A 14,341-nucleotide genomic window follows, 5' to 3' on the forward strand; every position below is an offset into this window, starting at 1 on the left:
GTTCTGGGGTCTTAGAAAGATGCCAGAGTGGCAGTGGATAGGAGGGAACATGTGTGTCTCCAGGTTAGGGTGCCCCCCCGCCCCCGCCCCCCGTAGCTGCTCCCCAGGCCCAGGAGGCCACTCCAGGTCACTCTCAGGACAGCATTCTTTTGGAAGGTTGACCAGTAGTCTGTCCCCTGGACACACCAGGCACCACCCGTCTCTGGGGCGTCTTCTGGGATTCAGGAAGCTCCCGTCTCCAGGATCCACAGATGCTCCCTCTAGCCTAAGGGCACAGTTTTTAGGCTGGGAAAATCTTCTGCTCCAGAGCACTCTGCCTTTTTCTTTTTTAGGAAGTAAGAACTTTATTACTAAGGAGAACTTTTTTTTTTTTGCCTTAGGCATTATTTTTTTTAATTGAAATATAGTTGATTTACAATGTTGTGTTAATTTCTGGTGTACAGCAAAATAACTCAGTTATACATATGTATATTCTTTTTCATATTCTTTTCCATTATGGTTTATGACAGGATACTGAATATAGTTCCCTGTGCTATACATTAGGACCTTGTTGTTTATCTGTTCTGTATGTAATAGTTTGCATCTACTAACCCCAAACTCCCAGTCCACCCCTCTCCCACCCCCTCCCCCTTGGCAACCACAAGTCTGTTCTCTATGTCTGTGAGTCTGTTTCTGTTTCATAGGTAAGTTCATTTGTGTCATATTTTAGATTCCACATATAAGTGATATCATGTGGTATTTGTCTTTCTCTTTCTGACTTCACTTAGTATAATAATCCCTAGTTCCATCCATGTTGCTGCAAATGTCATTATTTCATTCTTTTTTATAACTGAGTAATATTCCATTGTGTATATATACCACATCTTCTTTATCCGTTCTTATGTCGATGGGTATTTAGGTTGTTTCCATGTCTTGGCTATTGTGAATAGCGCTGCTATCTGCCTTTTTCTGTAACCTTAGCCTCAACACGTTTAGGTTTGTGGAAAATAAAAGCCAGGTATGCATGCAGGCTGTTTCTGCTTCCTGCCTGGACACCTAGAGTTCCCTAAAAGTGAGGAAGATTTTCAGATTACCTTCAGATAGAGAGATCTGTTACAAAGACCAGAGGACACCTGGGCAACCCTTATTGTAGATGTAGGGTCTTTGGACTACATGGTTGTTCTGCCTGGATCTGAAGTGTTCTGGGGTTGGGATCTTTGGGAAAACTCAAATATCAGTGAAGGGCATTTGGAATGCATGTAGCACTGTGATTGGACTGGGTTGCCACCCTTCAGGTTGAAGCATCCTGGTTGGGCAGAGTTTCCCATTCAGCCAGCTCTGCGGCAGTGGCTCTCCTTGTGTCAGGCCCTGCTCCCTGGTCCCACTTAGGTGTAGCTCATGGCACAGGGTTATTTTCACTGAAAGCACATGGAGCCATGGAGCCAGCCCTGTCTTCCTCAGGTGGTGGAAGCCAGGTACTTAAAGTTTCATGGACTTGGCTTCGGTTCAATAATAAAAGCTTTTTTTTTTCATGAAAAAGTAATTCTTCCACTTCATTGCAGTAGTAACTGAAGTGAGAGAATGGCTGTGTATAAGCTGTTATCCGGAGTCTCATTAATGAAGACATGTAATGAACATGAAGGTGTAAAGACATAGCCTTGCTTATGTTTCAACAGGGAAGAATTGAATAGAATTGCTTTTTTTATAGATTGTGTTTGTCTAAGTTTTTGTTGTTGTCTCCAACAATGGAGACAATGAATTTAAAAGAAAAAAAATTGAATTTAAAAGAAAAAAAAAAAAAAGGGAATTCCCTGGCTGCCCAGTGGTTAGGACTCCACACTTTCATTGCTGAGGGCCCGGGTTCAATCCCTGGTCAGGGAACTAAGATCCCAAAAGTTGTGTGGCGTGGCCTAAAAAAAAGAAAAAAAAGAGGAATGCATTGGAAAGATACAAGGGCATCCCAAAGGGCTGAAGGCTCAGTAACCAAGGTTGGGAAGGACAGATGTGGGGACGACATGGGTCTGCCTCCTGAGAGCGGCTGTTAATGTGACCTAGTTTGAGTCACTTCCAGTCTCCGTGTCTGTTTGTTGTTTCCAGTTTCCGGGAGTGACAGTCGTATAGGCTTAACTGGACTTAGTGCTCTGCTCCTGGATCACACAGCCTTCTCCCCACTCCCCACCATCTTCTTATTAGTTACCTTAATACTACCCATTGTGGATAAGGTATGTTAGGGTAAGGATGTGAATAGGTAACATCACGTGATGCTCAGGTTTGCTGAATGGTCTCTATGTGTTGGGCGCTTTTCAAGTATTGCTTATTCTGCCACCCCCACAGCCCTGTGTCTTATGTACTGTTGCATCTCCTATTTCTCGGATGAGCAAAGCAAAGCCCAGAAAGGCCAAGCAGTTTCCCAAGGTTGTAAAGCTTTTCCCCGACATTCAATACTTGGCAGGTCATGCACATATCTTTAACTTTATGGCTAACAGTGTGGATGGTAGTTGAGGTTTGGTCTCTGCAAACATCCTGTGCTAACACCTTAGGGTTCCGGGCGTGATCATAGCCCACGTCTTCTTACCAGTGGAAGTCAGAGCCGTGTCCTGACTGTCTGAAGAGCTTGGCATCCAAGCCTCCCTCTGACCTAGATCAGGGTGGGAAGAACATGTGGGGAGCAGGCTTGTGCATGGGGAGGGGCAGGAACAAAACCAGAGGGCTCAGCAGTAGTTGGGGGCGGGGTGGTCCAGCTAGATTCACAGAGCTCATGGGCCAGCACTTCCAGAGTCATACAGTGGGTCCTGTTTCCAGGGTTACTGGGGATGGAGCAGAATGAGATCAGCACAGGGGCGTCAGTAGGAATGGCATCACCCATTTCTGTTTGACACTAATTTAACTGAGATCTTTGGTAGCCTTCTTCTTTTGGTTTTGTTTTGTAGCCTCCTCTTCAGTTCTCTTCTCCTTTATTTGTAAACTGCCGGCCCCTTTTTATTGATTACCATTATACCCACATTCCACCCCCCAGCCCCGTCATTTTGTAATCTCTGAGTGCAGCAATGTCACCCCTGCCTTAATTTATGGCAGGGGCCCAAAGTCAGCTGCCTGCAGGGGCAGGTGTCATAAATGGATAAAGAAGCTGGTAAGCTCTGTATCAGCCTGGAAAGCATGCATTCCTTCTAAAAAGGGGAAACTACCTCTAGGATCTGTATTTTCATGTAAAATTCCCAATTTTTAAATTTTGCCAATAGTTAGTTTTTAAAAGTGGGCAGGCCAAAGACATGGAAACAACCTAAATGTCCGTGGACAGATGAATGGATAAAGAAGCTGTGGGACATATATACAGTGGAATATTAGTCATAAAAAGGAATGAGATAATGCCATTTGCAGCAACGTGGATGCAACTAGAGATTATCATACTAAGTGAAGGAAGTCAGAAAGAGAAAGACAATACCATATGATATCACTTAAATGTGGAATCCAAGATATGACACAAATGAACTTATTTATGAAAGAGACTCACAGACATAGAGAACAGACTTGTGATTGCCAAGGATTGGGAGTTTGGGATTAGCAGATTCAGACTATTATATATGGAATGAATAAACAACAAGGTCCTACTGTAGAGCACAGGGAACTATATTCAATATCCTGTGATAAACCAAAATGGAAAATAATATGAAAAAGAATGCATATGTATGTATAACTGAGTCAGTGTGCTGTACAGCAGAAGTTAACACAACTTTGTAAATCAACTATACTTCAATAAAATAAATTCTAAAAATTAAAATAAGGGACTTCCCTGGTGGTCCAGTGGTTAAGACCTCACATTTCCACTGCAGGGGGCACAGGTTCAAGCCCTGGTTGGGGAACTAAGATCCCTCATGCTGTGCTGTGTAGCCAGTAAATATAAAATAAGGTAAAATAAAATAAAATGGCAGGCCAATACAACACATCTCTCAGCATTGCCAGTTTTGGATGATACTGTTGGAGGCAGGCAGGTGGCAGGGAACACCTGCATCTCCATCCTGGCTTCCAAAGGGACCAGAGATGCTCCAGACTGTTCCTGAATCAGCCCCTCTCTCCTAATTGACTTTAGGCTATAAACCATATTTTTATGTATGTGTTTATGTTACTCAGCTGGAAGACTTATTTTTTCAGCCTAATACGTGAAGATAAAATGAAAATATTCAGTTATAAGTTGGCTCTCTTATCACCTTTACTCTCCCAATTGGATGTTAAACTCCTCCAAGGCAGAAGCTTATGGGTGCTTAAGATATATTTTTAATTGATTGATGTAAATAAACATGTTTGAAATATAACATTAAGTATTCTCTAGGTAAAGAGATGTTTTCAGTGTTTGTTGGTCTTCTTAATGTGTTTCTGTGTTGTGGGACGATTTTCAGAGTTATGTTTTGCTTTTCTTTTAGGCATATTATTTAAAATGTCCTTCCTCAGGAGTTTTCCTTAGGTCATTTTGTCTTCAAGGGGTTAAACACATTTTCTTACATTTTCTTTAACTCTTCTTCTATACCTGTATCTTTGTGGTAGAGATGGTTTTCCTTGGGATTTCTAAAATCAGATAATGTGCTCTTGCTTTTGGACTTATTTCCAAATAAAAAACTAGTATAGAATAATAGTCTTGGGCCAGATTGCATATTTTTATGCAATTTGCAGGTGCTCAAATGCAAACTATTATTTTCTTTTTCATATTCTTTTCCATTATGATTTATCACAGGATATTGAATATATTAGTTCTGTGTGCTATACAATAAGACTTTGTTGTTTATCCATTCTATATATAATGGTTTGCATCTGCTGATCCCAAACTCCCATTCCATCCCTCCCCTATCCCCCTTCCTCTTGGCAACCACAAGTCTGTTCTCTGTTTGTGAGTCTGTTTCTGCTTCATAGATATCTGTGTCATATTTTAGATTCCTCAAACTAGTTCTTGATGTCTCTATTTATATAATTTTAATATGATTTCATTAAGGTGGACTTGCAAAAAAATTTTGAAATATTTTTACAATTTTCATACAGTTTCATGTTTTGATACTTAACATGGTCTTTGTTTTATTTGTCCTGTTTGGAGAGAGGATTTGTGGAAGTGTGAGAGCACCCAGGACCAGAGAATCTTGGTGTTGAAAGAACAGGGAGTCAGTGTGACGTTCTCCTCAGTGAAGGCTTTGGTCCCTTGGGTAGGAGGGAGCTCCCTGCCCCCCACAGCGGTCCTTTCCTCTTCTGAGAAGTTGTATCTTTTTGGATGGTTTTTCCTCATTGTGAACTGACACCTATCTCCTGGTCATTTCCATGCTTTGAACTGAATTAAACACAGAGCAAGTCTAACCCTTTTGGGCTCTCCACATCCATGGTAAGATCGTTGAGGGCTGTGAGCATGTTGTGTATTCCTCTGAGGGCCTGGGACCACATTCTAGGGCACTTGGGGGTCCAAAGGACCCAGATGGAAATCCAGGCTCCACCTCGGACTGACAGAATGGCTGTGGACAAGTGACTTAACCTCCCTTTAGGGGAGGTTTCCTTATCGGGTTATGGTGAGTATCAAATAAGATAGTGAAAATACCCAGTACAGCCCCTTGACTGCAGTCACTCAATAAGTGATGCGGGGAGTTAGAACTTGCTGGTTAAACTGAAAGGAAGGAAGTCTTGCAGAATGCCTTAGAGCTGAGCCAAGACAGCCTAGAATCCAAGGCCAGGCTCCTCGGGAAATGAGTCTTTGGTGCTTACCTTGTAGAGCGTCCCACACAGCTGCCGGAGAGTGATGAGGAGCACTTCCTCCTGCCTGGATCCCATCAGTGAGCCCGGATGCCCCGGAAACCTAACACCAAGGAACACTCTAATCAATGCACAGTCTTACACCCTAGAGAGTGTAAGAGAGAGAGAGTTTGTGTCCTGAATCCCAGCGCTCTTCATTCAGAGGCTGATGAACTGGGCTTCTCTGTCCAGAAGGAAACCTTGGTTTTCATTCACTCTCTCCCCCCAAACTCCTCCCTGATTCAGATGCAAGAACCTTCCAGCTTCCCCTCCCTTTGACCACTACCTCCATCGTCTTCTGTAGCTTCACCAGGCTCCCCTTCCTCTTTGGGGTATGGCTCCTGCAAATCTCCCCTAAAAGGAGAGAGTGAAGGCCAGCCTAGGCCCGGCCAAACCAGAGTCCCCCCTTTACTATTTCAAGGTGGCTTCCAGTTAAGAGGCTGATTAGGAGTTATTTATTTGATGAGCAAGTACCTGAATTGTTCAACTAGTTTTGAAAAAAATTTAAAACTAAAACAAGCACGCAGCCCCCAAAGTTTTCCTTAGGTCATTTTGTCTTCAAGGGGTTAAACACATTTTCTTACATTTTCCTTAACTCTTTTCTTCTACACCTATATCTTTGTGGTAGAGATGGTTTTCCTTGGGATTTCTAAAATCAGATAATGTGCTCTTGCTTTTGGACTTATTTCCAAATAAAAAACTAGTATAGAATAATAGTCTTGGGCCAGATTGCGTATTTTTATGCAATACGTAAGAAGTTAGTATTTGTACTTAGCGGATCAACGGAATTTTAAACAAAATTAGATCTCACTTTGAATTTTGGTGGTTTCTTTGGGTTTATATAAAATGTAAAAAATTATGTGATATTATACTAACTTTGTGTTCACTGGATTGTGTAGTAAGTGGATAACACAGAGGTGCTTTTTTAATATTCTTCCATCTAAAACTGTGATCCGGACAGAAGCAGGCAGATCACCTTGCTCTGGGGTCCCCTTGAAGTCGGTCCCTTGATTCCTCCAAGTTTCTATGAGGAGATGCTATGGGAAATTACTTAGCTGGGTGCTGTCACCGTGGATGTAGACCCGGGTGATGTGATCTTGTGAGAACAGGCCTAGACTAAGCAACACTTAAAAAAAAAAAAAAAAAAAAGACCTTGCTCTCTGTTTCCCCAACCCTTCGTTTTGAAAATATTCAAATTTATAGGAAAGTTGGGAGAGTAGTACAGTGAAGACTTACTGTTAACCTATTGCCACATGCCAATATAAACACAATTCTGTTTTTATTGAAACAACTGAGAACAAGTGCAGACAGCATGAATAAGGATGTGTTCCTACATAACTGAAATACCATTAGCACACCTTAGAAAATTAACAGTAATTTCCCGATATCAGCTGATAAACAATCCATGATCCAGGTTCAGATTCTCCCAATGGTCCCTAACATGTCTTTTCAGCTTAAAAAGAAATACAGGCTCCCATCAAGGTTCATAACTTTGTTGTTATGCTTTTGTTTTCTTTTTAAATTTAGAAGAGTCCCTGCTTTGGGGGTGTGTATGTTTTGTGACATAGACCTTTTTCCTTTTTGGAAGAGACCAGGATAATTATCTTGTAGAATGCCCCCCAATCTGGATTCGTCTAACTGATTCTTCATAGGCTTTTTATTTTTACTTTTTGGTTAAATTTTTGGAGCTATGCTTACAGCAATGTGCATAAATCTCAGGTATGCGGGTTTGTGAAATACCACGTTCCAGCCTCTGGGATTCTGGGAGCCTTATCTGGAAGCCTCCCAAGACCTTATCTCTGCACTTGTTTCTTGCAGCTTGGGGCAGAGGCAACTTCCTGGCACTTTCCTCTGGTTCATGGTACTGAGGCTGGGCAGCTTCCAGGGTAGGCAGCTCCATTGTACTTCTCAGATCCCCCACCGGGGTTTCAGTTAGAGGAGTTATTGTTTAGTTCCCCTTCTAAAAATGTCACATTATGTAATTATCCTGGCTTTAGGAGATTTGGGTTGTTTTTATACCACGTGAATGAATTGGCAATTAGGAAAGTCATTTTAAAGCTTTCGGTGATCTAATTCAATTGTTCAAACTGCCTTAATAAGTAGGTTGTAATAAGACACAATGCTTGGGTTTTTAGTTTCTCACAACCTAGTGTTTTTTTTTTGTTGTTGTTTGTAGAGATCCAATATCAGGCCAGAGGTATTTCACAGTCCTTTATTTAAAAAAAAATAAAAAGCCAAATGTTAAAAACGATGACCTGGGCCAACTTTGTCTTTACTATCCTAATTACCTTTCTCCTCTTCTGAATACTCCACATTCTTTCCCTTTTTTTTTCCATTTTCAACACACATGCCAAATGGGGTTGACAGTTCATGGTTGTAAATTGGGGGCTTAACCTGGGGCAGTGAATTCCATAAAATCACATGCAAAGTTTGTGTGTATTTGCTGATGGGCTTTGATCTGAAGAGAGGCTTCCCTAGATTTCCTCAACTTTTCAGAGGTGCCTGTGAGCCTCAAATAGTTAAAAACACTGACTTAAATAATTATTTCCTCCTACAACCTTTGATATTTTCTCTGACCCTTGACGTAGTATCTTCTTCTTCTTAGTAATCTTTTTGTGTACTATTTGTTTTGGATTAAAAAATTATAAGGAATACAACTAAATTCATTCATAGTAATAGTCATCACCCAGAAATAACTGCTGTTTACACATTGGTAGATAGTTACCTATCTACCTATCATGATCTACCTATTCATCTATAAATCATCTTACTGTCTGTCTATCTACGCACACACACATACACACAGATATTTTTGAAAGGAATCATTCTATATGAACCCTTCCCACTTTGCTAAATGTAGACCAATAACATTTTTGTTTAATTGCTGCAGGGTAGTCCACTGTATGGGTATACTGTCATTTATTTAACCAATCTTCTATCATGGACATAGATATTTATATTTTAATAGGAATCAAACCTTAAGCAACAGGAGTAGAGGAAGAGACAGGAGGAACTCGGGGTTTTGCTGGTCCCAGGAGCCCACTTCCTTTGTCTTACCTTCCAAGCCACACATCAAAGGTTAGGCTCTGGACTTTGGGTCAGAGAATATGTTTGCTTTTTCCATAAGAAAGGAGAACTGTACTTTCACACTCATTCCTCTTAACTCCCAAGGGTAGAGACGTGAATTGGCAAGTCATTTGAAATCAATAAAGAATAGTTTTAGAGGGTCAATTTACTTCAAAGCAGCTTCATTTTAATCCATTCTCAGAGAAAATAATCTGAAAAAGAATCCTCAAACTAACACAACATTGTAAATCAATTATACTTCAATAAAAAAGGAATTAACAACAACAAAAAAGAAACAAAAAAAGTCGGCTATCTGATCAGCCAGTTTGCCTGATACTAGGAAAGAACAAGTTAGTGACAGAATTTACAGCATCCCACCTGGAATGCTTGTTTTATGAAATCTACGTTATTCGTTGATATGAATGCCACCGACATAACAGTAAATGAAAATTTATTAAGATTCCAAGTATAATTTCCCCAAATTTGAAGACAGAAACCACAGACAACCTTTCATTCACTGAAGTAAGCTCATTTACTGAATCACACACTTGTAGCCTAAAAGACTAAATTCAGTAGCCCTTAAAAGGTGGCCAGTTTAGTCTCTACCTCACTGGCTGCTAAAGAGCCAACTTCAAAGAAACACTACCGAGAAAAAAAAGAAACTTCAAATTAAATAAAGCAACCAAATAAGCCTAAAAAAAAAAAGAAATTTCTATACCGAAGAGTGCATATGTCTAAAAATTCAAGTGAATTAAAAGGTTAGAATACAATTCTCAGAATACAAAACATATAAATGATTTAAAAAAATCGATTCTCACTTTCCAAGGTTCAAATGGGCCTGATTTTGTATAGTTTACCTTATATTTAAAAAGTCTTCATGAAAATTATTGTGGGGAAAAATTGAATACTTTAATGGTTAAAACGCTCGAGTCACGTAGCCAGGGGAGAGACTTTGTCGTGTATAAGTCAGCGTGCTTTTCCTCTGTCTGCGTGTGTCCGTATTTCCCTGTGCCATGTTGTTGAAAGAGGTATTGCCGATTTTCTTGTCTTCCTTTCTCTCTTATCCATTTACCAAGGACACGTCCAGATTAGAGGCTGCACCATTCAACACCCTTGGGTCCAGGGTAGTAACTGTTCCCATCTGGCTATGTGTGATGAGTGGTGTTTATGTCATGGCATAAATCACATTTTGCTGTTCCATCAGCTGAGATGCTAACCATTAAAAAAATTTACTCTGTCTACAAAAATCAGGAACCAGGGATTTTTGTATGGGGGCAGTCCTTTAACAGTTATTCCCCAAGTCTGTCTGTAAAGATAAACAATCAAATTACTATCCTCACTGAAAGAGTATAGGAAACAACAAGAAATACAAGCTCACAGATAAAAGATGACCTTTCATAAGGACAGGTAGGAAGCCATTTTAAGGAAGACAGAAGGCAACCAAGGAAACCCAATACCCTTTTGAAAAAGTCTTTAAGAATGTCATCCTTTTTCACCAATCCAGCCAGCAACACAGCCTCAGAGAGCTCAAGATGAATTTCCAGAAAAGCATGGAAAATAAAGTAGGTTGATAGCATCCTGTGACTGACTTAATGCTCCTCACAACTCTCTGTGGACTCCAGCGAATACAGAAAATCAATTTTATTTATTTATTTGCATAGTACATGATTGCCACTAGGAAAACACACAAAATCTAAATAAGTTAATAATTAACCAAGGTGATGACATTTCATGTAAAGTAAAATGGAAGATTGCTTTTTTGGGGAAAGAATAAAGCTAAAGGTAAATCTTAGATACTTTACAGGAAATAGTATGTGTACTTTTAAAATGATGGTGTTGGGTTCCTTAAAAAACTAAAAATAGAACTACCATATGACGAGCAATCCCACTACTGGGCATATACCCTAAGAAAACCATAATTCAAAAGGACACATGTCCCCCAGTGTTCATTGCAGCACTATTTACAATAGCCAGGACATGGAAACAACCTAAATGTCCAACGATAGATGAATGGATAAAGAAGGTGTGGTACATATATACAATGGGATATTACTCAGCCATAAAAAGGAACGGAATTGGATCATTTGTAGAGATGTGGATGGACCTAGAGTCTGCCGTACAGAGTGAAGTAAGCCAGAAAGAGAAAAATATCGTATATTAAGACATATATGTGGAATGTAGAAAAATGGTACAGATGAACCTATTTGTAGGGCAGGAATAGAGACATAGACGTAGAGAATGGACATGTGGACATGGGGTGGAAGGGAAGGGTGGGGTGAATTGGGAGATTAGGTTTGGCATAAATACACTACCATGTGTAAAATAGATAGCTAGTGGGAACCTGCTGTATAGCACAGGGAGCTCAGCTTGGTACTCTGTGATGACCTAGATGGGTGGGATGGAGGGGTGGGAGGGAGGTCCAAGAGGGAGGGGATATAGGTATATATATAGCTGATTCATTTCATTGTACAGCGGAAACTAACACAACATTGTAGAGCAATTTTACTCCAAAAAAAAAAAAAAAGACAAAAAAAAATGATGGTGTTGGCCAGTAGAAGTGAATAAGGACTGTCATGCCTGAATAGATGGAGGCGAGGTCCTGATTCACTTCTGGTTTATTCCACACGCCTTGGGATGTTGTCACAGAGCCTGTTTTTGCTGTGTCACCACTGCTTTTGTGAGCAGCCCAGGGTTTCTACTCTGATGGGACCATGCCACTGATTCCTGCCTGCCACCGGCTTCGTAGGAGTCTGAGGCTGCAAGTTCCATTTCAGGAATTCGAGTTACACCAGTTTTGCATCTTGAGCCTCAGCAAAGTTCTAAATGGGGAAGTGAAGATTTCCCTTGGATGCTTTATCTTGTTTAGAACTCTGTTCACAGCACAGATAGTCAGCATCCTCGTTTCCATGGTAAGCTGGTGGCTCCCTGAATCATCACAAACTTAACTCAACCAAGGAGGAAGGGATAACGTCTGGTGCCTTTTCCCTGTGGGGAAGACAGACCCTTTAATGCGAGATACGCCCTGCAGACCGGCTCCTGTTCCTGGAAGGGAGACTGAGGTCAGGCCAAGCATGTGGGTCAAAGCCTCACGTTTCTCATTTCACTGTGTGATGACCAGGGGTGGAGGGGAGCTGCTGCATCATTCTCATTTCCGTCACTGGCAGCTGTTACTTTGCTAGTAGTTTAAATGATCTCAAGAACTCTAAGCTGAGTTCAGATGTTTGTTTATTGGCGCTGCCTTTGGCTTCTGAAAACAGTCTTTTGTGTCCTCCCGGTCTTCAGAAAAGGCTCTTCTCAGAATCAGCCCTTCCTCCCTCCTTGCTCTCTTCTGGGAGCCAGCTTCAAGCTCAGGAAGAAAATTAACTAAAGGGGACGAGGGGCTCAAAACTGGTTAGAGGGGAGACTCCGACTGGAAACGGAAAGGAATTGGGACTCAGCATCCTGCATTTGTGCTTTGTTTTTGCAACTTGGAGTGAGTTGCGTTAATGAATTAAGCAGCAGGCTAGTAATGGAAAATATCGGTCCTGGCCTGGTGGGGGAGCCAAATACTATAGGTTTGTAACAGGAAGGCTGTGGATTCTGGCTTCATTGTTGGGCCAGTCATTTGTGAGCTGGTGGCAGGACCGCAGGCCACACACTTGGGTGCAAATCTTCCATGAACCGGAGCTGCCCGGGGCGTGTGGCCGGTGTCGGAGCCGTGGCCGAGGGAAGATGGTGAGCCTTGGGTGTCGGTTCTGGTGTGGGTCCCCCGTCCGCGCTGAAGAAGATGCAGGATGCCGGACTCCGTTTTGGGGCAGGGAGGGGGCTGCTGAGATGGACGAGCCGATGTGAGTGTTTTGCTGTTGATGCTTTTTTTCTGTGTCATCCCCTGTAGAGTTCCGGGAACGCGTCCTACCGCTGCTCTATGTCTTCCTCTGCGGATTTTTCCGATGAAGATGATTTCAGCCAGAAATCTGGCTCTGCATCTCCAGCTCCTGGAGATACCTTACCCTGGAATTTGCCTAAACATGAGAGATCGAAAAGAAAGATCCACGGGGGCTCGGTGCTGGACCCTGCGGAGAGGGCAGTGCTTAGGATAGCAGGTAAGAGCAAGTGGGGGCGGGGGCAGGGGATAGAGGGAGGTGCGAGGAGAGTTGCGGAAATTCACCCATGGAGTCCCCGGGGGCCCTGTCTGGCTGGGAGCTGATGCGCTGGGCAGAGATCTGCGCTCAAGGTGGAGAAGGAGGATGACCATGTTTACTTTCTGTCCTGATTTATCAAAAGAGCGATTGGCCCTGCCTGCTGGTGACTAAGCTGTTTGGCCCTGTCTTCTAGTTGGAGGAATCGATACCTTTGAAACCAAGGGGATATTTACAGGCATCTGCATTGAAGTTTCCTATTTATGTGCAGTCGCCACCGTGCCAATCTGAAAGTATTAACTCAGTGATTCCCGGTGTGTTTGCTGGAAGCTTCGTTTCCATGTTTGCATGGGAGCTCTGAGCGACCACATTTAACGGGGGTGGTGGGGTAGATTCCTGGGTTCTGGTACCCAGAATTGCGGAGGGTATTTTAGCAACCTGGATGCGGTTTTGTGTGTGTGTGTGTGTTTTTTTTTTTTTTTTTTTAAGTGTAGCATCTCTGTCAGCATCATGTGTTTGTAGCAGCTTCTGCCCCTGGTGCTCTTGAGGGTTTAGCCATCATGCATCCCTGATTAATTAATACCTGGGAGGGGCCAGTGTTTCTGTTACCCAGGGTTCCCTTGCACTGCCTTTAGGTCCCAGAAGTGATGGCTTGTTTTACTTGGCTGAAAGCTGAGCCTGCTGTGGAAATCTATCCCCCCGCCTGCAGTGCCTGTGTGGTTTGTGTGTATGTGAGCTGTGCTTTCTGGGGTGGTTGTTCCTCAATTTTTTTTTCTCGGAAATGGTAATGGGGTAGATTGGGGTGTGTCTTCGGGAGCTCTCTTGCAAAGGCCAAAGGCCAGGTGTTTATTGGAGTTGGTTTCTGCAGTGGATCGGGCCTCTCTCCCCTCCCCCACTCTCTCCCCCAGGCCCCTTCCCACTCAGTTTCTTTTGCCTCCCACCATCATGCAAAGTTGGTACTTGTACTCCTTTGGGGGTGGGGGTGGGGGCTGGAGGGGACTAGCTCAGGTCCCAGCCATCATGGTGGCTGAGTCCCCCTAGTGTCCCCCAGTGGGATTTTCTGATTACGGGAAAAACAAACAGGGCCCAGCCAGCCATTCTCTAGTCCAGGTTTCTGGGGCAACAGCTTTGAGCTTCTTCTGGCTTCTGTTGTGAGATGCTGGCTGGTCTCACCCAGGCCTTCGAAGAGGAGGGTTGAGGGGGAGAATGGGGTGGAGGGAGGATGGAGACAGCTTGGGAGCCAAGTGAGAGTGGGCAGGGGTGGCCTGGGAGAGGTGCAGAGCTGGGCGAGTACCAAAAAGTGTTTGGCCACCGAGGCCTGATTCCTTGCCCTGTCAAGATACCGCCAAGGGAGTGGAGGAGACAGTGCCAGAACCAGGGTACCAGATATTTGGCTCAGCAGAAAGGGAAGATGGGTG

General features: G+C 42.8%; 1 protein-coding gene across 4 annotated transcripts in view; it reads left to right on the forward strand.

Annotated features, from left to right (window-relative positions):
* The window catches only part of DST (dystonin), a 508,299-nt gene that overhangs the window by 93,694 nt on the left and 400,264 nt on the right, over window positions 1–14,341 (forward strand). For all 4 annotated transcript variants that reach the window (XM_032647809.1, XM_032647814.1, XM_032647805.1 and 1 more), the window contains exon 4: window positions 12,680–12,887. In XM_032647809.1, the coding sequence (XP_032503700.1) occupies window positions 12,680–12,887 (208 nt within the window). The remainder of the gene's footprint in view (window positions 1–12,679; window positions 12,888–14,341) is intronic.

The sequence above is a fragment of the Phocoena sinus genome, chromosome 11, assembly GCF_008692025.1.
Source record: "Phocoena sinus isolate mPhoSin1 chromosome 11, mPhoSin1.pri, whole genome shotgun sequence".
Lineage (NCBI taxonomy): Eukaryota > Metazoa > Chordata > Mammalia > Artiodactyla > Phocoenidae > Phocoena > Phocoena sinus.